Source organism: Microcebus murinus, chromosome 14 (assembly GCF_040939455.1).
Source record: "Microcebus murinus isolate Inina chromosome 14, M.murinus_Inina_mat1.0, whole genome shotgun sequence".
NCBI classification, from domain to species: domain Eukaryota; kingdom Metazoa; phylum Chordata; class Mammalia; order Primates; family Cheirogaleidae; genus Microcebus; species Microcebus murinus.
In genome coordinates, this window is record NC_134117.1 from 23,865,751 (window position 1) to 23,890,796 (window position 25,046).

At 44.8% G+C, this 25,046-nt stretch overlaps 2 protein-coding genes across 3 annotated transcripts in view; both read right to left on the minus strand.

Moving 5' to 3' along the window:
• Positions 1 to 25,046, minus strand: part of SFXN2 (sideroflexin 2) — a 113,664-nt gene that overhangs the window by 50,338 nt on the left and 38,280 nt on the right. The window lies entirely within an intron of this gene.
• Positions 1 to 25,046, minus strand: part of WBP1L (WW domain binding protein 1 like) — a 61,669-nt gene that overhangs the window by 22,039 nt on the left and 14,584 nt on the right. The window contains exon 1 of one of the 2 annotated variants that reach the window (XM_012770202.2): positions 14,125 to 15,941. The exons of the other annotated variant lie outside the window; for it this stretch is intronic. Within the exon in view, the coding sequence (XP_012625656.1) occupies positions 14,125 to 14,151 (27 nt within the window). The 5' untranslated portion in view covers positions 14,152 to 15,941. Of the gene's footprint in view, positions 1 to 14,124; positions 15,942 to 25,046 lie in introns of those variants that run through there. 2 annotated transcript variants of the gene reach the window in all.

Here is a 25,046-nt window from a genome sequence, read left to right on the forward strand (position 1 = left end):
TAACTCACACTAGTTGTTTCCTTTTTTTAAAGGGCTGGAGAGCGCCCGCCCGCGGGTCTTGAACCACTTTGGCTCCACAAAGAGGTTGTTGAAACATTAGTGAAGGAACCGCTGAGCTAAAGCCAGCCCTAACTCACACTAGTTTTGAGCCTGGGGCCTTGTGAGGCATATGTAACTCACACGTCTCTTTACCTTGGGAGCCACATGAACTATTTTTCAAGTTGTATGTAACTCACACTCACAGAAAATTAAAAAAATATTTTTTTCGGCCGGGCGAGGTGGCTCACGCCTGTAATCCTAGCTCTCTGGGAGGCCGAGGCAGGTCGATCGTTGGAGCTCAGAAGTTCAAGACCAGCCTGAGCAAGAGCGAGACCCCATCTACCAACTGAAAATGGAAAAAAAAAAATAAAGGAATAAAAAATATTTTTTTCATTAAATTTTAAAGGATTATTGCGTTTTCAAAGCTTTTGTTCTATTTTCGGAATAACGCCATGGCCCCCAAAAATTTTTATTCTAGTGTGGCAGTCAATGTGTTACTAGCTAAAGGACTTTAGTTCCATCCTTTCCAATAAAGGGCAAGCCATTGCTAAGAAGTTAACCAAGATTCTGTCTTGTATGCACTGGGATATTACGAATGGATTTTAATGCTATTCGGTTGAGTTCAGTAATTTTCCAAAGGAACAAAGTGCCTGGGCTAGATAGGCAGGTTCCTCTAACCAAGCTAGTAAATCTCATCTGAAAAGATTCAGCCTCATCCCTCAGATCTGATAAGTATGGTTTACCACCTAAGGTCTCTGGATCCCAGCTCGGGAGTACCCTGTCTCCCATCCTCTAGCTGTAGAGTACCCTGAAGGGTAGAGCCAAAGACTGGAGTTAGTGACACTTGAGAAAACCCTAGAACCAACAGAGGCCCAGGCTGCTGTGAGATGTGCCTGCGGTGTGTGCTGCTGAGGGGAGTTCCAGGGATCCCTGCTTAGGGGAGACAAGAGCCCATTGACTGCAACCTGTCAGGGCCTCCTGGAACAATTTGGTCTGGGACCTCCCAAAGACTGACACTTGTCAAGAATCTGAGGAAAGGCAACACTAGTGAATTAGGACAAATCAGGGCGCCTTACAAATAAGTGACTTTGCCCCCAAATAATAATGAATGCACTGAGACAATAAATGCAACAAAATAGAGTTGTGTTTCCCAACATATGGTCCATGGGCCCAAAACCATCTGAAGTATTTATTCAGAGTACAGACTGAGAGACTCTCTGGGTGCAGTTACTGAAAATTTACCTTTTAAAAACACGCTCTTTTCAGCAATTGGGAATGAATAAAAAAATAAATAAAATAAAAACACGCTCTCCTGGCTATGTTCACGTAGAGAACCAGTGCCCTAGATCTATGAAGAACATACAAAAAATAGTTCCTGCCCTCTAAACACAGAATAGTCTTAATAATCTTTTTCTAGAATCCCAAACATGTTCCGACACAGTTACATCCAAGAGCACCTACGTAGAATCAAGGCACATTAAATTATTTATACTCTCTCTGCCTCATTATACAAAAAAATAGATCATAAACATAAAAAGAAGTGATATGTTAGCTAGGTACACTCCCATCCACACAAGGACTGCCTCTGCTAACAGCGCACTGCAATTGGATCCTCATTAAACAGCCCCCAAACAGAGCAGCCAGCAAAGAAATTAAAATCCATTTCCTGTGTTGCTATTAGGAACCTGAATAACAAATTTAGAAAAAGACACTTGACCCTGATAGGAAAATCCCAGAGCAAAACTCGGAAGTTGCAACAGATCCCATGGTTTCATTAAGGTCCACTTGTCAACGTCCTAGTGCATGCAAGCCTGTGGGGTCTAGCTGGCTGCAGCAGCACAGGACACTAGGTTAATGTACCACTCTTTCACTTCTGGACACTTAGAAGGAAAAGCAGTTCTCAGCAATCCCTCATCATTGGCCTCTCCTGCTACAGGATAAGTCCACTGAGAAATACTTCTTTAGCGAGGGCAGGTACAGAGAGCTGAGCACTGAAATAGCAGGTAGCATGTGGTGAAGTAGCAGGTGGCACTCAGAGAAGGAGAGCTGTCATCTGTCCACAATTGGTCCCATGACAAAGGTCCTTTCTTTCCCACTGTTGCGTCACTGCCTCCCCTTCCTTTCCCACTGTTGCGTCACTGCCTCCCCTTCCTGAAAGTGGGGACTGCAAACTGGTGGCCCTGAGGCCACGATAGGCCCACTAATGAGTTCTGTGCCCACATGGTAACTTTGTTTTTCAACTTTTTAAAAAATGGAGTTCAAGATCAGCCTTAGCAAGAGTGAGACCCTGTCTCTAAAAAAAAAAAAAAAGAAAGAAAGAAAGAAAGAAAAAATTAGCTGCATGTGGTGGCAGGCACCTGTAGTTCCAGCTAATGAGGAGGCTGAGGCAGGAGGATCGCATGACCCCAGGAGTTTGAGGTTGCAGTGAGCTATGATGACACCACTGCACTCTAGCCAGAGCAAGAGGGACCTTGTCTCCAAAAAAAAAAAAGGGAATTGACTGCCAACATTTATTCATGTAAAAATTCAGATTTCCATGGCCAGGTACAGTGGCTCATGCCTGTAATCCCAGCATTCTGGGAGGCCGAGGTGGGAGGATTGCTCAAGGTCAGGAGTTCAAAACCAGCCTAAGCAAGAGCAAGCCCTCATCTGTACTAAAAATAGAAAGAAATTAATTGGCCAACTAAAAATATACAGAAAAAATTAGCCAGGCATGGTGGCACATGCCTGTAGTGCCAGCTACTGGGGAGGCTGAGGCAGAAGGATTGCTTGAGCTCAGGAGTTTGAGGTTGCTGTGAGCTAGGCTGACGCCACGGCACTCTAGCCCGAGCAACAAAGTGAAATTCTGCCTCAAAAAAAAAAAAAAAAAAAAATTCAGGTTTCCAGTTTACCTAGAAAATTCAAGGCCCACATTCCTATAGGGCTGTAAGAGAGGCTGGGACAGAGATGGGCATGGCCTCCAGCTACACCAGTCTCCACACTCCCACCCACCCAGCTCATGCCTACTTGCCAATAATCCCATTTGCTTGACTCAGTCATGTCATTGCCTGGCCCCTACTTAATTATTACCTCCTGCTCTTGAGCTTAGTAGAGTGTTCAACCCCTTACACTGAGGTTAAGGCAGGCTAAAGAGACCTAAAGGTAAGAAGCAGACATCTGAATTGGCTACACTCAGGCTCCAGCAGCACCTTAAACACAGCAATAACTACCTGGACAAAGAGGGGCCCCTCTCTCCACTGCATGCGGGGAACACGTCCTGAGGCATGGAGAAGAGAACCGGTTCTGCCCAGTGACTGTGTCTCAGCACTGGGCTAGGTATTTTAACCTATGTTATTTATTCCCCTTTAGACAGGAAACAAAGAAACTGAGGTTCAGGCCGGGTGCCGTGGCTCACGCCTGTAATCCTAGCATTCTGGGAGGCCGAGGCAGGCGGATTGCTCCGAGCTCAGGAGTTCGAAACCAGCCTGAGCAAGAGCAAGAGCAAGAGCAAGACCCCGTCTCTACTATAAATAGAAAGAAATTAATTGGCCAACTAATATGTATAGAAAAAATTAGCTGGGCATGGTGGCACACTCCTGTAGTCCCAGCTACTTGGGAGGCTGAGGCAGCAGGATTGCTTGAGCACAGGAGTTTGAGGTTGCTGTGAGTTAGGCTGACGCGACAGCACTCACTCTAGCCTGGGCAACAAACCGAGACTCTGTCTCCAAAAAAAGAAAAAAAAAGAAACTGAGGTTCAGAGTGATCATATAGCTAAAAAAAGTTTATGGAGTAAAGCCCAAAATTTAGTGGAGAGAATTTAGTGTTTAGAGGTTATCCTAAGCTTTCAAACAGGATGACAGGCACAATGACAGATAAGATATGGACTTTGCCTTCGTGGTATTCTGTAATAACTGTTAGGTTAAAAAAAACAGTTTACGTTTCAATTCCTATTGTTGACAAGCTTCTTAATTACTCAAGTTCATTTTGTCCCTTTGTAAGTACAATCTAATTAACAGAATTTATTCTTTATTTAATGATTTGTAAAGTGGCAAATCCTCAGGTTCACCATTTGGAGCAATGATGATATACACACACATATGAGTATGTATTATAATTAATATACATATAATACACCTTTACATAGAGCACTCAAGATTTCCACACCTCTTTAACAGCCAACCTCTTATTTGAGCCTTCCAGCCAGTACCCTGCAAGAGGTCAGAAGAGGTGCTACTACTTCCAACTTACAGATAAGAAACTGACATGCAGACTAAGATAGCAAATGACAGAATCAGGACTATCAAAACCCTGATATTTTGACTTTTGGTTCTGTGTTCTTTCTATGAATGAGTTTCAGCTCATCAATGTCTTTACTATGCCCTAAAAATGGCTCTTCCCACTTCTTCTACTGCTACTTTTTTTTTTAAGAGACAGGGGTGTCTCATTCTGTTGCTCAGGCTGGAGTGCAGTGGCATGATCATAGCTCACTGCAGCCTTGAACTCCTGGGCTCAAACAATCCTCCTGTCTCAGTCTTCCAAGTAGCTGGGGACTACAGGCATGCACTACCATACCCAGCTAATTTTTTTTTTTTTGAGACAGAGTCTCACTTTGTTGCCCAGGCTGGAGTGAATGCCGTGGCATCACCCTAGCTCACAACAACCTCAAACTCCTGGGCTCAAGCAATCCTTCTGCCTCAGCCTTCCTAGTAGCTGGACTACAGGCATGCGCTACCATGCCTGGCTAATTTTTTTCTATATATATTAGTTGGCCAATTAATTTCTTTCTATTTTGTATAGTAGAGATGGGGTCTCGCTCTTGCTGGTTTCAAACTCTTGACCTCCAGCAATCCGCCCGCCTCAGCCTCCCAGAGTGCTAGGATTACAGGTGTGAGCCACCATGCCCAGCCATATCCAGCTAATTTTTAAAAATATTTTGTAGAGATAGAGTCTCGCTATGTTGCTAGGCTGTCTTCAAACTTCTGGCCTCAAGTGATCCTCCCGCCTTGGCCTCCAAAAGTGCTGGGATTACAGGTGTGAGCCACTGCCGCCCAGCCTAAAATACTCACTTCTTTGCCTAGAAAGAAAGAGGTATAAGTTCCAAAAGGATATGAAATATTGAAGGTACAAATTAATTTGCTGATGTGCTTGAAAAGAAATTCAACACAGTTTCCATCAGACAGTGAAAAGCACATGCCACATCTCATTCCTCATTTTAAGCATAATTCTAAATTTAACCCCATTTTTTTCTCAGCAGTTCCATCCCACAGCAGCAGACTTTCTGGGAACAAATGAGATCATAACAGGATTTGCTTTGCACAGCTGTCTGTCTAGGGACAAGTACCAGAGATTTATCGCCAGCAAAAAGTTCAGTGCTGTTCAAGGGCACTGTTTACTTCTACCTTGAACAAAGGGTCACATTTAAAAATGGTCTCACTGCAAACAGATGCAAGATAAAAGAAGTCTTTGGAATTTGGAGTCTGTATCTCCAAAAGACTCTGAAAAATTTTAAAGAAATATAAGAACTTTCTGAACTCTGAGGCCTTGACTTAAAGATTAAAACAGACTTCAGATGATTTAGAAAAGGGAAGATTTAATATGCTATCATCAATAGAGTACAATAAGCCCAAGCCACAGCAACAGGTACGTGGCTTGAAATTCAGCCAGTTATTAAAACAACCATCCCTAAAATCATTAAGCTGCACAGATAGAGTTATTGGGTACTACTGAGATCCTGCCATTCTTACAGGATGGTTATCCAGATTATTCAGAAAAAGAGATGAAATTTCAGTTCCAGAAGAGCTTGCTCACATATACTGGCTCACAAAAAATGACTCTATACCTGCTGTTGATAAGACATAGAACCTGCTGATCGAAGGAACAACCAATGACAAGATCCTATATCTCTGGACAGGTAATTAACACATATTACGGCCGGGCACGGTGGCTCCTGTAATCCTAGCACTCTGGGAGGCAGAGGTGGGCGGACTGCTCCAGGTCAGGAGTTCGAAACCAGCCAGAGGAAGATCGAGACCCTGTCTCTACTATAAATAGAAAGAAATTAATTAGACAACTAATATATATAGAAAAAATTATCCAGATATAGTGGCGCATGCCTGTAGTCCCAGCTACTCGGGCGGCTGAGGCAGCAGTATTGCTTGAGCCCAGGAGTTTGAGGTTGCTGTGAGCTAGGCTGATGCCACGGCACTCACTCTAGCCTGGGGAACAAAGCAAGACTCTGTCTCAAAGAAAAAACCCAACAAAAACAAAACAAAACAAACACATATTATGTACGATGCAGCAGGAAAACGTATACCTATTTCCCTTTTATTGTAACAACTCAGTCCTTCCCTCCTGTGACTCCCGCTTCCTAAGCAGAGTGGAGTGCCATGTATCGGTGGTTCCTACCCCAGGGTTTCTCCCCCTTGGCACTACTGACACTTGGAGTCAGATAATTTCTTGTAGGGGACTCTCCTGTACATTGTAGAATGTTTAGCAGCATACCTGGCCTCTACTCGCTAGATCTACAGTAGCAACTTCCCACTCCCCTCGTTGCGACAACCAACAACGTCCAAACATTGCCATATGTCCTGGAGAGTGGGAGGGGGTGGCAAATTGTTCCTAGTTTAGAACCACTGCTCTAGACAAATTGCATCACATAATTTTGTGCAGAACTGTGTTCCATCCAATCGTGTTCCCCGAGTGTCTCAGAGACTCCTGACTCTAAATTCCCTGAGGAATTTAGAGTGTCCTTTTTCCTGCGAGTAGGAAAAATGTCAATCTCACAAGTGTACCTACCCTAGCAAAAAAATCTTCAGAAATTACTGAACCTGCTCACTGCCGAGTCAAGTGACCACAGGAGCTAGTCGTCCCCAACACTCCCTGTGCCTCTTAGCTACATGGTACAGGCAGCAACATATAGGGATGTGATTTTCACATGATCAGTGAGAAACTGACACATGGCTCTCTGGCCATGACAGGTTTACAGTAACACAGCACTATCCAGGCCTGGCCCATAAATCTAGAACCTCATACAATACACAGGAATGGTTGCATGTTCTATTTTTGCTAGCAGCCTGTCCAAGCCTAGCCTAGCCTAGCCTAGCCCTCAAACTCCAGAGCCTCGCCCAGAGAGATGGGAGGTCACAGGTATTCACACCACTCCCTGCCTGGTGGGTAACCAGGAATTTCAAACCCTTGATGAAAACCACATGGTAAGTTGGACAAAACCTAAAACCAAATTGAGACCATGCATCACTGTTCAGTGGGAGCTCCTGAAATCATGTGTGTTTAGCAAGAGAAGGAAACAATAATAAATACTCTGGTCTCCCTGATGCAATGCCCAAGGGAACCAATGTCTTACGTGCAACACAGTACCAGCAAACCCTAAGCCACTTTCAGGAAACGAAGTCAGCATGCCACATTTCAGCCATTGTCAAAGCAAGCCTCCCTTGCTCCTGGAGCCATATAGCTTTCTGTCGCTGTCCCTCCTCTCCATTTGAAAGAACAAGATAAGTCAAGTCAGTCACCTCCCAAGATTAAATCACCATTTCCAGCAACCAGCTACAGAAGCCTCTCATAAGGTCCAGCGTTCAGGCTCAGTTGAGTCCCGCCCAGAGAGGCAATGGCTACAGAGGAGCACAGAAATGGCTACAGGCAAGTCAACATTCAAGGCTCTTGCAACTCACTGCTGCTACAAATTAGCAACAGAGTCTAGGAACTCCAGAAGAGTTAAGAAACTAGTATCTGCATCCCAGGGAATTAAGGGAGAAAAAGGAGTTTCAAAGCAATTTTTTAAATAGTCCCAAATCATTCTATTTTCATGGACTAAAATTTATCTCTTCAAGGCAAAAGGGAGGAAGGGGGTGGGCCACACTCGTGGGATATCACTGGAGGAAGTGACTGTTTTCTTTGGCTCCATCCTAGATAAAAGTTTCAAAATTGGCAGCCACAGTCCTCTTTTCCACTAAGTTACTGTCCAGGCCACCACTTTCTCTTTGCTTTGATAACAGAGGTGTGATGAAAAACAAGCCATGTTCCTCTAAAAAAAACTAAAAAACAAAAAGCAGCTTCTTTCAACAGAGATAGTTGAGGGTTCAAAAATTAACCTGGATGGGCTTCGGTAAGCACCACCTTTCTCACCTTTAGGTGACAGCAGGGAACCGAGGTGTTATGTGGAACCCTCAGAAGAGTTTTACAAATCAGTTCAGATAACGATCCTGGCTTCAACCTTTGGTAGTACAAACAAACGTCACCTTGGTGTTTGCTGCGTTATATACAGCTAGTTCCCCTTCCAAAGCAGGATCTTGCTTAATTTGTCCTGATCCTGGTGGAGAGAGGTTAAGCACAGAGGGTACCAGTGACTGGGAAGCAACACCTGGTCCTCTGCAGAGCACACAGCAGGCCCACAGCAGACTGTGGGTGTATGTGCCAAACCAGAGCAATGTGCAGGAGCAGGGCAACACCAAGACATGTAGTCCAGTCCCATTACTGCCACACATTAGCCTTGGGATCTGGATGGGCAACTTCTTGAGCTTGTTTCCTATAGTAAAAAGAAGATAGGCCTTAAGGCCTTAAGTAAAAAGAAGGCCAGCATGGTGGTTCATGCCAATAATCCTAGCACTCTGGAAGGCTGAGGTAGGATGATTACTTGAGCCCATGAGTTCAGGGTTAAAGTGAGCTGTGATCCTGCCTTTGTACTCCAGCCTGGGTGACAGAGAGTGAGACCCTCTCTCTAAAAAATAAAAATAAAAAGGAGGAGATAAGACCACCTCCCTCATGGGTGACTTTGCAGTGAAAAAATAAATGCCCCAAGTAAATGCTGGCTAATATTCAGCAGTTTAGGGGTTAAATTGGAAGCTGGCAAATTCCCTCTTCCCTCTCCCCAGCCATGGTGCCCACACTGAAGCTTTAGGCTGCTACTGTCAGCCCTTTCAGTGCTCTCCTTGGGAGACTGTAAGGCCAACTTCCTGGAGTAAGTGCCATTCAACATTCTGTTTGACTTGTCACATACAGCATCAGGCCTGGTAAGAGCTCACCCTTTCAAGAATACAAATAGCCCCTTGGGCCAGTAGTTGTCCTCTGTGCCTCTTTCCATGACAAATTCCAACATGGGCAAGGGACTCTAAGAGGGTTCCCTTGCCTTCCCCAGTTTTGTTGGAGACTACTCATTTCCAGGATCAGGGATCATCCAATCTCATATGTGTGGACAATCTGGGAGAATGATGGGGTCCTTCTCACAGAGAGAGGCAACATTCCTAGATGCAAGATGTAAATTACCGTCTTTATGGATCCATTCTGCATTCCATTAACTAGAACTCACCATCGACTGGTCTTTCCACACACCTAACACCTACAGCACAACAGCTGATATTACCGGATGTGGAAATGGCCACCTGCAGAAGGGTGGTCTCTTCACACCTCTGAACTCCTGCAGCATTCCATTCCTCTTTAATATCATCTGCCACCGCCTTGTCTAATTACCTGTGCACTTTTTCTACTTTCCGTGACTGTAAACTCCCCCTCATGGCAAGGACTGAGTTTATACCTCTTGGTATCCACAACATGCTTTGAATAGAATAGGTACACAATATTTTCAGACATAGAATGTTGATAATAAGAATCCTTCAGTATTACTAAATCAATGCCTTGATCAACATGAAATAGAATTCATTCAAATCAGCAGACTAAGAACATTCTGTTGCAATCATATTCTCTGAAAATCAGTAATCCATTTATTAGGTACACATGATGGATTCTCTCTTAGCCAGAAAACCTATTATCTGATCATGTTAGATAAGAGATAGCATGCCTAACTGTCCGTTGTATCTAAAATTTGGTATATGGTGCCGTACCCAAAAAGTTTAGTTAAGTGACTATCTTCTTCTGAACTTTGGCTCCTCTAAGCACAAAAAGGTCATCCTTTAGTTAACATTGTAGTTTGCAGTACGCTGTGTCACCTGTCCCTAGCATGCAAGAACTAACACATGCTATGGCTTATCTGCCCTTAGACACTGAAATCATGCCACACTCATTACTAGACTGAAGGGCCCTAATGTTTTCCTACTTCTCTGTGTCCACAAAAGACACCAATACCTGGTGAGTCAAGGTCCTTGTCTTCCCCCAGGAAAGCTCAATATTAAGACTCAGAGATGGGCCGGGCGCGGTGGCTCACGCCTCTAATCCTGGCACTCTGGGAGGCCAAGGCGGGTGGATTACTCAAGGTCAGGAGTTCGAGACCAGCCTGTGCAAGAGCGAGACCCTGTTTCTACTATAAATAGAAAGAAATTAATTGGCCAATAATATATAAGAAAAAATTAGCTGGGCATGGTGGCACATGGCTGTAGTCCCAGCTACTCGGGAGGCTGAGGCAGTAGGATTGCTTGAGCTCAGGAGTTTGAGGTTGCTGTGAGCTAGGCTGACGCCACGGGACTCACCCTAGCCTGGGCAACAAAGCGAGACTGTCTCAAAAAAAAAGACTCAGAGATGAATGACAGTTTCCCTTCTCATAAGCAAGAGAAAATAAAAACATCACTCCCTACCTGATCTGTCTGGAATGCTCTTTCCCCAGCTCATATGTCTAGTAGACTCCTACTCATCCTTCAAGACTCAGATCTAATATCCACCCTCTCTCCAGGCCTGATTTAGACACTTCCTCGGGCTCTCCGAGTCCCGGGGCATTCCTCTGTCACAGTGTCAGCACGCTGTCTTGTAGTTATTTCTATACCACTAAAACCTAGACGAAGGTCTCTCAAAGTGTGGCCAGAAACAACCTGAGTCAGAAACACCTGGGGAACTTAAAAGAAATGCATATTCCTGGTCCCTGGCCCCAGATTTAGCGATTACATTTTTAAAAGCCCCACTCCCAGGTGATTTTTATGGTTTTGAGATCTATTGCATTAGAGAACAAGTTCCCTGGAAGTAAGGCTTATGTATTTTGTATCCTCTGTGCCAGGCCACATTCATTAATTAGTCAAAATCTCCATGCAGTGGCATTTTCCAGTAGATGCTGCAAGCTGAGATTCTTCCATATAGTAAAATGCAAATGGACATATAAAGAGGCAAGCAGCCTCTTATCTCCTACCTGGGCAGGCTAGAAATAAATATGCTCTAACTAGAACAGTGCATTAATCACACTCTACTCTCACAGACATCAAGCAATGCAGTCTGAGTAGTGAGAAAAATCCAGGATTTGGAAAAGATCTGGTTAAAAAAAAAAAAAAGGCCAGGCGCTCACGCCTGTAATCCTAGCACTCTGGGAGGCGGAGGTGGGTGGATTGCTTGAGGTCAGGAGTTCGAAACCAGCTTCAGAAAGAGTGAGACCCCGTCTCTACCATAAATAGAAAAAAATTAATTGGCCAACTGATATATATAGAAAAAATTAGCCGGGCTTGATGGCGCATGCCTGTAGTCCCAGCTACTTGGGAGGCTGAGGCAGTAGGATCGCTTGAGCCCAGGAGTTTGAGGTTGCTGTGAGCTAGGCTGACGCCACGGCACTCACTCTAGCCTGGACAACAAAGCAAGACTCTGTCTCAAAAACAAAAACAAAAACAAAAAAACACTTCAATTACTATTTCTCTTTTTTGAGACAAGAGTCTTGCTCTGTTGTCCAGGCTACAGTGCCGTGACATCTAGCTCACAGCAAGCACAAACTCCTGGGCTCAAGCGATCCTCCTGCCTCAGCCTCCCAAGCAGATGTGACTACAGGCGTGTGCCACCACACCTGGCTAATTTTTCTATTTTTAATAGAGATGGGGTCTCAATGTTGCTCAAGCTGGTCTCGAACTCCTGACCCCAAGTGATCCTCCCGCATTGACCTCCCAGAGTGCTAGGATTAATGGCATGAGCCACTGTGCCCAGCCACCAATACCATTTCTCTAGCTAACTGAGCACCTTTGGACAAATGGCTTAACTTCCTTAAGCCACAGCCTGCACCTCAATAAAAATAGAGTAATACGACATAGGACATGGATTAAGGGGGAAAAAAAAATAAACGAAAGCACATAAGGTATGATAGAGATTAATAGTATACATTATTTTTGTGGGGGTTTTTTAAAGAGATTTATCACCAAGTGACGTTTAGAAGTCTGGCTTTTACATGGTTCCAACAAAGGACAGTTACACTGTCAGACACAGAAATACAAGAAATAAAATTATGTAACAAAAAATACTAAATACTCCAAGTTTGTATAGGCAAGGTTTGAATCACAGAAGCCTAGGGCAGGAAGGGCCCTCAGAGGTCTTCTAATTCAGTCTTCTACCAGGAAACTGTTCAGAAATGAGGGCTAAAGATTCATCTGCTCTAAGATGCTCCCATGACAACCTTCCCAACCCCCACTGTCCTCGAAGATTTTAATTCCATGCTACCCACCACTTCATTCAGCAGGGAGCATTGGACACACGCCCTCCCCTTCTTGCCATCTCAGTACATAAGATTACTGGTAACTTGGTACAAGAAGAGGGGGCCTCCCAGCTGTAAGTAAATGCACAAAGTAGTCACTAAATGGACGATACAAGAGCTCATCCCCATGGCTATGGGCTCCCGCTGGCCATACACACCACCTTTGTAAAGGCACTGTCCCCTATCTTCTAGTTTCCTGTACCCCTGCAGTCCTGCATCCTTTAGGAATGAGAAAAATAATAGTTAAGCCTACTGTCTGCCAGCCAAGGTGCTAATGTTTTACTTACATTCTTCTGTGAAATCCTCTTGCACTAGGTGTATTGTTATCTACATTTCAAAGATGAGGTTTGGAGCTGTTAAGGGGCCTGCCCAAGATGCTGGGGGAGTCAAGATATGAAGGCAGGTATCTCCAGCTTCCAACCCCACTCCTTCCACTATGTCGGCAGTTTCCCCCTACCCCGCCTGCTGACATAGCATGGGGTGCCTCACCCGTCCTATTTCCAAGGCTGCTCAAATCCTCCCCAGGGCTCACCCTGCCCAAAGGTTAAAAGGACAGCCTTTCTTAGAGGGTTGGGGAGGTATTCAAAATGGGCACCCTTCCGCATATCAGCTGCATCAAAGGGACACTGAAGATTAACAAGGAGCCATTATGGAATGTTTAGAACTTTACAGAGAAGCTTCCTTTTAACAGAATGTGAGGTACCTGCAAGGCAGATTTGCTCACCTAGCTCTGTTCTCAGAGTGAGAGTGAAGCCGCAGTCCCTAGCAGCTCTACTCTAAGGCTTCTGGTTTGAGCTCATCTGTGGCTTTTTCTCACCCAGAAGCAGGCAGCAGAGGGTGTGTGTGGCCATCCCCACCCCCGCTTACTGCTGGTTACAGTTATGCATTCTGATACAGACATGCCTCTCAGACAGGAGAGGGGGTGGGGTGTGCGACTCTCAGAAGCCCTGGAACAAATAGTTGGCAACAGCTGTGTTCTCAGCAGACAGCAGTTGGTCGCTGGCTACCGTTTTCTCATTCCACACTAGGTTACCGACTCTAATTTACCAGCCCCTACTTCACAGAGCGGCTTGCAAAGCAATTAAATCTCTGCCACAAGGGTCTGTTTGCCTTGAAAAATCGGTAAGGCCAAGATGGGGTCACATCCACACCCTGTCCCCTTGAGGTGTCCGGGAAGTCATTCAGCCACACAGCTCCACTACATGCTTCAAAGGAAGAAAGGCTTCCCTTTAAAAGAAAAACAGAACCCCTACCCCCCCCCACCACCACCACCACCCGGAGTCCCCTCAGATCCAGAGAGGGGACCGGGAGGAAATCTCCACTAACTAGCCAAGTCAAAATGGAGAAGGAATGAAAGGGATTTTGAGCAAGAATCCCACCCTGCCTCCCCTGTCCCCAGCCTCACTCTTCAACCAACCATTTCCTCCAGGAAGCTTCAGAAACAGCTTTATGGTGTCTGTGGAAAATCACACTGGACAGTCCTAGAGAGACCCCACGGAAATGAGGGGTTAAGAACACGGTGGCTCTGAAAGTGAGGAGCAACTAGCAAACAAACAGGGAAGACTGGGAATTTCTGTGTGGGAGCAGGCCTGTGATAACAGAGAGACATTTTCTAAAATACTCCCTCCACCCAGAGCAGTAGTGCAATACACAAGCTCCCACCCCTCTTCCCTTCCCAAGCCCAATCCCTGTAGAACCAATTCAATTACCTGTCTAAGACCCAAAAGGAAAGGCATCCTGCCAGAGCATCGTCCACACTTAACGTTTGGAACAAAGGGCTTTTAAAAGTTAAGGTCTTGCAAGGAGCATTGCCCCTGGTGGGCCTGTGCTCACGGTGCCAGTTAACCCGCCTTCCTTAGCAAAGGAGAGAAAGTAAACAGAGTCCTGGGACCCAGCAGGCAGCTCCCTCTTGCTCTCCTGCTACTCCCCCCGCCTGGCTCCCCCCTTCTCGTGACATATCTCAGACGCAGCAAAGCTGAAGCTGTCTGCCAAGAGGGAAATGACATCAGTTCAGGCACAGCAGAAAAAACTTCAGACAGCTGCTGTGGAGCACGGAGGATGTGCTGCAGATCTACGGTGCCCAGCGCCCGGCCCACCTAGAGCCGGGGCCTGCAACAGGAGCACAGCGGGGGTTGCTGCCTGCTCCCGAGAGCACCCCTCAGCTGACCAGGCTCAGGAGAACATAAATCAAGTCCCTAAAGCTGAAAACAGTGACATTTCTCTGAATAAGGACTGACTCTATAGCTCCCAAGGTATTGTTTCTCCTCCTTGAAAAGGAAAATCAAGCCCAGGGACAGTTTCCCAGAAACCTTTCCACTCCCACCCCTGCCAGAGTCGGGGTTCAATAAATAATAGCGCATTAAGCTCGGCCTTCCCAACTTTCTCTAGGGAATGAGGCGATTCACAGGGAGGGCCTGGAGAAGCACCTTTTCCCCAGCTACGGTAGGAAGGACATGCTACCTTGGACACTGACCTCTCGAGCCCTCACTTCTACAGGAGAGTTTATATTTCATAAACAAACTGCGCGTGTACAGGTGCCAACATCTTTCCTCACTTGTCTTACAAAAGGTACAACAAGTCCCACAGCAGCTTCCAAGTTGCCAGAAAAGCAGATCGTCTATATTTAAACTAACTCTCGCTTCAGGAAAGTTCACCCCCTTAAGTTTGTTGTGCTTTCTTCACTAAATTCAGTTTAAGGAGAAAAGGGTTCCCCAACAGCAAGCTCTGCATAAGAGGCAGAGGCCCTGGGGCTGGCGTCCTGCTCTGACTTTTCCTAGTTGGTGGTGTAACCCAACTCTCTTTTGGCCACTCTCCCTTAAACACCAGGTCACAGCAGCTCTTGCGGGGCCTGAATCCTCTACCAAGACAACACTAGCAAAGGACAAAAGGTCCCAGTTTGCATTTGGGTATGCAAAAATGACTACTGAGAACAATCTTCAGAGGAACTTTATAAATCCAAAGTTACTTTCTAATAACTTCTTAGGCTGCAAATTAGTTACAATTTCCATGCCTCAAAGCGAGTGTATCTCATCTTTTTATTTTCTGCAACAATTTTCTGTCTGTGTTATTTATCCAAGGCCTCCATGGCAGTGATACTGTGCTAGACATGACCCATGGAAGTCAGAAATTTGATTGTTGCAATTTGACCTCCCCTCCCCCGACAATAAATTAGAAGCACACAGCACTCACAGCACGGTGAGGTGCCAAAAGTACTTTGTGATCATTAGAATCCAGCAAAACACACAAAGGGCTTGCTGCAGGTCCCCACGGACGGTCAAGGTCACCTCGACTTCCCTGACTAGGAAATGAATGTGCCAAGCTGGCTGAGCCATTTCCTTGAGACTCAGGAAAAGCAAGGATTGCACCCTCACTGCTATAGAGTGTGAACTAAAATAAAATCTTAAGGCTCAACCCCCACCGGCTGACTGAATGGACCCCCTCATGGCCAAAGGAATATTCTAAAACTAAATTGCCCACCGTAAGAAGGGCGGTCAGACATGCCTCATCATGTCCCCCTCCCTTTTTATTTTTTTTTTGAGACAGTCTTACTCTGTTGCCCAGGCTAGAGTGCCGTGGCATCAGCCTAGCTCACAGCAACCTAAAACTCCTGGGCTCAAGTGATCCTCCTGCCTCAGCCTCCCCAGTAGCTGGGATTACAGGCATGCACCACCATGCCAGGCTATTTTTTCTATATATTTTTAGTTGGCCAATTAATTTTTTTCTATTTTTAGTAGAGATGGGGTCTCGCTCTTGCTCAGGCTGGTTTCCAACTCCTGACCTTGAGCAATCCTCCGGCCTGGGCCTCCCAGAGTGCTAGGATTACAAGCGAGAGCCACAGCGCCCTGCGCCCCCTCCCTTCTTGAAGACGTCCTTTGTAACCCATTAACAGGCCTAAGGGTATGCAAGACAAACCTGCAGGTCCTCAATTTACATAACAAATATATGTCTGGTGGCTTATCCCAGATAAACAACTCCTATGTTAAAACATTCCAAGCCAGGCCGGCACGGTGGTTCACGCCTGTAATCTCTGGGAGGCCGAGGCGGGCGGATTGCTCGAGGTCAGGAGTTCGAAACCAGCCTGAGTGAGCAAGAGCAAGACCCCGTCTCTACTATAAATAGAAAGAAATTAATTGGCCAACTAATATATATACAAAAAATTAGCCGGGCATGGTGGCGCATGCCTGTAGTCCCAGCTACTGGGGAGGCTGAGGCAGCAGGATTGCTTGAGCCCAGGAGTTTGAGGTTGCTATGAGCTAGGCTGATGCCATGGCACTCTAGCCTGGACAACAAAGCGCGACTCTGTCTCAAAAACTAACTAACTAAATAAATAAATGATTAAAACTCCATTATAGACTTCCTGATTTCCTAATGAATCATCCTTGTATGGATGCTACTCAAGACAGTATTTCTTTCTCTCTCTCTCTCTCTCTCTGTTTTTTTTGAAACAGAGTCTTACTCTGTTGCCCAGGCTAGAGTGAGTGCTGTGGCATCAGCCTAGCTCACAGCAACCTCCAACTCCTGGGCTCAGGCGATCCTCCTGCCTCAGCCTCCCCAGTAGCTGGGACTACAGGCATGCACCACCATGCCCAGCTAATTTTTTCTATATATATATATTAGTTGGCCAATTAATTTCTTTCTATTTTTAGTAGAGACAGGGTCTCGCTCTTGCTCAGGCTGGTTTCGAACTCCTTACCTTGAGCGATCCTACCACCTTGGCCTCCCAGAGTGCTTAGGATTACAGGCATTAGCCACCGCGCCCAGCCTCAAGATAGTATTTCTAATCAACATTTGTCTATTTTTATCTTCTTACAAGATTATTAATTCCTTTGTGCAAGGCAGTATTTAACCCAAAGCATTACACCTACCACGATATCATATACACTAAAAAAGTGGGCCAGGGGGTGGCTCACACGTGTAATCCTAGCTCTCTGGGAGGCCGAGGTGGGTGGATCGTTTGAGCTCAGCAGTTCAAAACCAACCTGAGCAAGAGCGAGACCCCGTCTCTACTATAAATAAAAAGAAATTAATTGGCCAACTAATATATATAGAAAAAAATTAGCCTGGCATGGTGGCACATGCCTGTAGTCCCAGCTACTTGGGAGACTGAGGCAGCAGGATTGCTTGAGCCCAGGAGATTGAGGTTGCTGTGAGCTAGGCTGATGCCACGGCACTCACTCTAGCCTGGACAACAAAGCGAGACTCTGTCTCAAAAAAAAAAAAAAAAGTGATTGCTTCCCATAACTTTGGGAGGCAGAGGCAGGAGGATTGCTTGAGGCCAGGAATTAGAGACCAGCCTGGGCAACAGTGAGACTTTCTCTCTACAAAAGCACACACAAAAACAATTAGCCGGGCATAGTGGTGCACACCTGGAGTCCCAGCTACTTGGGAGGCTGAGGTGAGAGGATTGCTCCAGCCCAGGAGTATAAGGCTGCAGTGAGCTATGATAGTGCCACTGCACTCCAGCCTGGGCAACAGAGCAAGACCCTATCTCAAATAAATAAATAAGTGGTTGCTGATGATGGCTTCTTTTTCATTAATTAACTTCTCCTTGTCCCTTACTGACCAACCTGCATTGAGATCTGGGGAGTGAGAAGAAAAAGAGGCTGAACTGGCAAACTCAAGCATTCCCAGGAAAGTGAGTTTCTGCTATGCCCTACAAACATTACCACAACCTAGTGATAAAGTAGCCAGCTTTCGCATTTAAGAAGCAAGATGATCATTAGCAATTTCTGATAGCCTGAAAAAAAGAGTTCTTCTATGTACATGATCCAGGCTCGTATATGATGGGCCAAAAGAATAAATCCCCCTTCAAATGATTTTATTCATCTGCCTGTCAATGCAGATTTAAATTCAACACTGAATTCACCAACTTAAAAAAAGAAAAGGAAGTCAAACTAAACTAGAATTAAGCAGGATTATGTTGTCAAAATGTTGCAGGTTAACAACTGGTGATGGCCCCAAGCAGTGTCTAAGATCTCCTTCCATTCACCCAGCCCCCTCCTCCCCAGTGCAGAGAAACCCCAAAGATAGCACCACTGAAAATATTACCCTCTGGATTCTGATTAATTTATTATTTAAGACTTACTACTACATATATGATCATGGCCAGTGTAATTCATTCTTTTAATGTAGTCAATCTGTTTAAGTACCTTTTGGCAATATTTTTGTAGGCAGTTTATACATTTATAATCTTTAAATTCTGGGATTGGGGTGGGGAAAGATAGTCACCTGTTCAACCCTGACCATGCCAGGAACTCCAACCAACCAACATCTCACTTAATGTCACAACAAACCTATGATGTAGGTATTCTTCAATTGCAGAAGAACTGAGGCATATGGAGTTTAAGTAACTTGCCCAAGGTCACACAGCTAGAGAAAAGATTTGAAGTTTCTAGCTCCAAAGGCTCTTTCCTTTACTTTAATACAGGAGTCAGATATTAGAAGATCAGAAGTTACCAATAGGGAAAAACATAGCAAAAACCAGAACTGAGGCTCAGGTAAAATGTTAAGCAGACAAGCGGGTCCCTGGTCAGTGCTCCAGAGTCCTGTTTAGAAGTCTGCCACTTACACTGGATCTGACAGTGGGGTTCTAGAGCATGGAGTCAGGGCCCTCAGGTCCTAGGACTCTGCTTCTGACCCACTTTGGAGAGCTGAGTTCTATGGGGTAAATGATTGGGAAAGCCATAAAGTTCTATCTGTTCCCAACACACAAAAGATCCCCACACAAGGAGCAAGCTGGAGACCTTCCTATGCCTTGGTTCTCAGGGAACCTGGCGAACTGTTCCCACACCCACATCATCTGGCTGACTAAGGCTGACAGAGACTAGGGCTGAGGGCCGGGGGTGTCTTGTTTCACAATCTAGGAATCTGAAGAAAGAGGGTTTTATCAGAACAGGACAGCAACTGCCAGGCTTTTAGGGTAGGAGATAATCTCCAGATGTAAGGCCATTTTACTCCCAAAGGCTTAAGAGTAGAGGCTACGCAGACAGAGACCGTCTCAGATAAGGGACCTTTCTTATCTTCCTTGGGTTTGGGCACACACCCATTTAAATGCCTCAGTTCTGACTCAAAAGAAAAGATCAACTTCAAACCAACATGAGTGCCACAGTGAAAGTTAAACTAAGACATCTTCATGTCACGAGCCCCAGGCTGGGCAACAACAAAAGCATACTGAAGTCATTAATTATTCCCAGAACGCCATGGGACAAATTACGAACTCAGAACAAAGACTTGCAGAACTTCACCAAGGAGAAGTCTTGAGGACTGCTCAGCTACCAGAAACCAAGAGTACTAGCTTATCTGTGTGCTGGGGCTGGACAAAGTCAGACGTGCAGCAGGCTTGCTCAGGCAAGAACACAAACACCTCTCCTCGTTTCTGGGCAGGACAAGGAGTTCTATTAATACAAATCATGGGGATTATTTCTTCTACAAGCCACCCGTAAAAACTGGTGGGTGCTTCCCCACTATTTAGTCTTTCTGGAAGGATGGCTGGGCAAACAGTTCTTAACTGCAGTATGTAATCTCTTGCTAAACATCTAATGATATATTTCAGAGAGGGAAGAGTCCAGCAGATGTTGATGTCTCATACATTACAGAGAGCTTCAGAGACGTTAGGTAACTCATTCAAGAACAGACATCTAGTAGGCAGTGGAGCCAGCATTTCAACCAGATCTGTGTGGCTCCAAAATGGCTTGAACACACATGGAAATAGTATTTTGAAATTAATTATAATTGCCACTTCCTCTTCATTTGTGACCTGATATTCACAGTTGCATCCAGCCACGAAGGAGATACTGTAGGGATGACAAAGATGTACTATAGGACGAATCGGTCTTGCCCTGGGGGATTTTATTTATTTGGTTACCCAGTTTGGAAGAAAAGACAAGCATGCACAGGAACAAACACAGGCACTCTGTAATAAATGTGGGGGTCTCTGGGGACATAGAGACAGTGACGTAAACGTATAGCCCTCCACACACAAGTCAAACAGGTTCCTTGGTCAGCACATTTTTTCTTTATGATGATTACACAGGAGGGCCATGAATATTAAGCACAGAAATCTGTATCTTACTAAGTATCTTATTTTACTAAGTATCTTTGCTTGTTTGACGATATTTACTACTAAAATATTATAAATCTTGGAGTTGATTTTGTTCTACTGCAGGGGTTAGGGGAAGTGGAAGGAAGATACCCATGTCAATGATATAGCATCAGTCTTTTATTTATTTATTTTTAAGAGACAGGGTCTTGCTATGTTGCTCCAGGCTGGAGCACAGTGGTGCAATCAGAGCTCACTGAAGCCTCAAACTCCTGGGCTCAAGTGATCCTCCCATCTCAGCTTTCTGAGTAGCTGGGACAACAGGTACATGCCACTGTGCCCAGCTCTAAATAGAGGGAGAAAAATAAAGGTAGCAGAAGCTGAAACTGGTTTACAACAGCTTCCTAAGGTTTCTGCCTCTTGGTTCTCAGCCTGAAACAAGAAAATCCTGCTGTTGTTAACAATCAATCACTCCAAAAATATTTATTACCTTCATGTATCAGCATTCACTGCCATCTCTGGAGAGTACAGGGGGTCTTTGAAACTCACCACTGACAGTGGGCTATCACCAATGGTTAATTGGCTCTTGCTGGATCTGTAATTTGAGCTTTACCAAATACAAATACGAAGCAGCCTTGTTTGTTTTTGTACCAAAATGCTAGATTCATTTTTCCCACCATGGAAACAGTTCAACCCCAACCAATCTGGCAAGTAGCCAAAAACTGCATGAAAATCAGCAAGCTCATGGCTGTTCCCACACATTTCATGCCTCCTTACGAACTGCCCTCTAAACCAAAGATACGAACAAAAGGAGGGACACATCCATGGGTCACATCAACTACATGATACACACTCAGATGTAACTTGGAAAGAGAATTCCACTAGGAAAATTAGGCTTCAAGGTCTCCAGCAAATCTGAATTTATCTTTCACTTTTATTTTAAACTTTGGGTAAGATAAAGAGAGATGTGATACCAAGGATATGTGCACAAAAATTAAAAAAAGAAAAAAAAAGTGAAATAATAAAATATTAAAAAAATTAAAAAAGAAAGAGATGTGGTCCACTTTAAGTGGGAACACAGGTGGCAAAAGTGGCTGACCCAAGGAAAAGGCTAACAGCAAGGTCATTTTATTACAGGCATCTCAAAGGCATCTCAACTCTGAGTCTCTGGATGCAGCTCTAGAGCTGTCACTCTCACTGTCTAGAGAGAGACCATCTTGGTTGTGCTTTTATAGGAAAATCCACTGACTTACTGTATGGGGGCTCATAAACTTAGCAAAGACATTTCACAGTTTATGTTTTAGTTGTTTACTCTCAGGCCAGCTCCTCTCTCTTATAAAGTATCAGCAACTCAGGAGCAAGATGTGAAACGTTCACTTCTGTGTCCCTCACAGTACCAAGCAACATCTTGCATAAGACAGACCCTCAAAAAAAGATTCTTACATGGATGAAGAGATGAAGACTTTAATGACTAAAGAGATGATAGTAAAAATGAAACTAATATAGCTGATTCCCTAAATATTAGGGCTGGTGACATTTGCCTGGCCACAGAAACCTGACAAACAGCTAAGAGATGAGGAGAGCACCTGGATATCATCCAAGCTCATGAAGTCTGATGCAGGGATTGGGAAACCCTCTGTATGTCTCATTATCTGTACGTCTCTAATTTCTCAGCTGAGGAATTTAAAGCACTTAAATCATCTCAAAAGCAAAATTCCCTCTCTCAAAGTAGAGCTGGGACGTGATCTAAGCCCAGAACAATAGTTTTTCAATTAGGGGGAATGGGATGAAGCTGCTCCTGGTTTTGTTCCCTAGTCACCAGGTAACTCCATTAGCAATACCTGGAAATTATCTTTTTTGCATAAAGGATTGTGAAACTTAGTAAGGTCTAGCTGGAAGCACAGCTCATGGCACCATTTCCTGGATCTTACGTAAATCAAATATTATGTCCTCCCTCCTTAGGCTATTTGGTAACCAAATCTACTCCAGGTCTAAGATTTCATGGTCAAAAACACCAGAAGAAAACATTGAGACAATTACCTCTCCTATGAGTTGTAAGGGGTGAGGAAACTTCTGGAACACTCATGTCCACACCCCAAGTAAAGTGATGACTAAAGGTGGTGAAACTGGAGAGGGGAATCACACCAGATGCAGGGGATGCTGGGCCTTTTGTCACAGAATGCCCAACCACAGCCACGCCTGAACCCTGCCTGTTCTTCCAGGCCACAGAGAGTCAGGCAACACAAGATGGTAGCAGTAAGCAAACCTACTTCAAAAACACCATAATCTAGGGTGTAAATCATGAGAACAGCTCCAGAGCAAAGCAAAGGGAATGGTCAGAGAAAGGCAACAATACCTAAAGCTTAGGAGGAAAAAGCTGTCAGTGCCTCTGAGGGAGCAATCCCATCACTGCAAAGAGGAAAGTGAGCACAGCCACTGGCCCTTCCTAAAAAAAATTAGCAGATGCCAATACCTTCGCACTTATATCCACTGCTCTTCCTTGAGAGACAAAGCTTTTCCAAGGCCTTTCACTGTGCTCAAAATTGCCAAAACGGTGGAGCTAACCAGTGGAGGCACAATAAATCATTACTCTTATCCTTACAAAAAAGTCAAGGCTTTTTAGGAAACTTAGTGAACTGCAAGAAAACACAGAGAATTACTGCAATGAAATCAGAACTCAAGGTTTATCAACTACTTTCATGTCCACTTTAGCTGCTCCTGACATCAGCTAGTAACAGGATATTACTATCCCCACTTGCCAGACAAACACACTGAAGGTCTGAAAATGTCAAGGGACCTAGGACTAGACCTAGGGTTTCCGACTGAGGGGACAGAAGTTTTCCCATGGAACTCCAGTATATGGTGCCCTGGGGGAGATTTTCCTTTAAACTAGATGCTGCCAGCACCAGACCTGGCCACGCTACCACATGGTCTCGTGACCCTGGGCCAATTACTTAACCTCTCTGAGCCTTCCTTACTCCTATCAGCATCGCCCAGAGACAGCTGGCAGGCCAGCCATTTCTGTGATAAAAGGCCCATGAGGTCAGAGAAGTCTGCCATTCCCTTTGGGGAGTCACAATGCATATGCTCAGTTAAGCCTCTAATAGTCTCACAGTTAAGAAGCCTGTTTAAATCCCAAATCTCCTACACTTTGGCCAGCAAAGACTCCCTTTGTAAGTGGACTTCTGTTCATAGCATCACTCTCTCTGTGTCTTTTAATCCCCATATTCTGTATTCCATTTCCCCTCAGCAGTGTTGCCCATCTGCCGTGAAACCCCCAGTACTGTACCGTAAGGGCAGGCATAGTCAGCCAGGCACAGGAGGGGACACACGGCTGCGCCCCTGGAGAGGCGAAGGAGGAGAAAATATGCTGACGGGGTCTCATCATTTTCCCATGTTTCTCTGAACTTTTGTGCAATCTCAGATAAGAGTAGGATTTTCTAAAAAATCCTACACTAGAAATTGAGGGCAAAAGTCATAAGTTAATCTTTCACTTTATACACTAAGCAAAGGTTGGAAATGGATATGTGCGTCAAAGAAAATAACACAGAAAGTTTTGAGGTGGGGGAAAGGGTTTGCTATGATTAAAACTCCACCACTGGGCCGGGCGCGGTGGCTCACGCCTGTAATCCTAGCTCTCTGGGAGGCCAAGCCGGGCGGATCGTTTGAGTTCAGGAGTTCGAAACCAACCTGAGCAAGAGCGAGACCCCGTCTCTACTATAAATAGAAAGAAATTAATTGGCTGACTAATATATACAGAAAAAAATTAGCCGGGCATGGTGGCGCATGCCTGTAGTCCCAGCTACTCGGGAAGCTGAGGCAGGAGGATCGCTTGAGCCCAGGAGTTTGAGGTTGCTGTGAGCTAGGCTGATGCCATGGCACTCACTCTAGCCTGGGCAACAAAGCGAGACTCTGTCTCAAAAAAAAAAAAAAAAACTCCACCACTAGGGCCAGGCACAGTGGCTCATGCCTGTAATCCTAGCTCTCTGGGAGGCCGAGGCGGGAGGATCACTCAAAGTCAGGAGTTCGAGACCAGCCTAAAGAAGAGCAAGACACTGTCTCTACTAAAAATAGAAAGAAATTATCTGGACAACTAAAAATATATAGAAAAAAAAAATTAGCTGGGCATGGTGGCACATGCCTGTAGTCCCAGCTACTCGGGAGGCTGAGGCAAAAGGATTGCTTGAGGCCGGGAGTTTGAGGACTCAGTAAGTTATAATGATGCCACTGCACTTTAGGCCTGGTGACAGAGCAAGACACTGTCTCAAAAAAAAGAGAGAAAGCTGGGGTTGAAAGAGCACTTTTATTTTTGTATGTGTTTAAAACTTTCCATAATAAAACTTAAAGGAGACTATTCCAAATAATGTTCATTCTTGACCCAAAATATAATATGAAGCTTTTCAGAGCCCTTAAAAGCTCTAAAGAACATCAAAAGCACAAGGAACAAAAGAAGAAAAATGGATAAATTGGACTTCATATCAAAATTAAAAACAGGTGTGTCTCAAAGAACACCATCAAGAAAGTAGGAGGAAAACACAAAATGGGAGAAAATATTTACAACTTACATATCTGATAAATCGTACAGATTTCTTA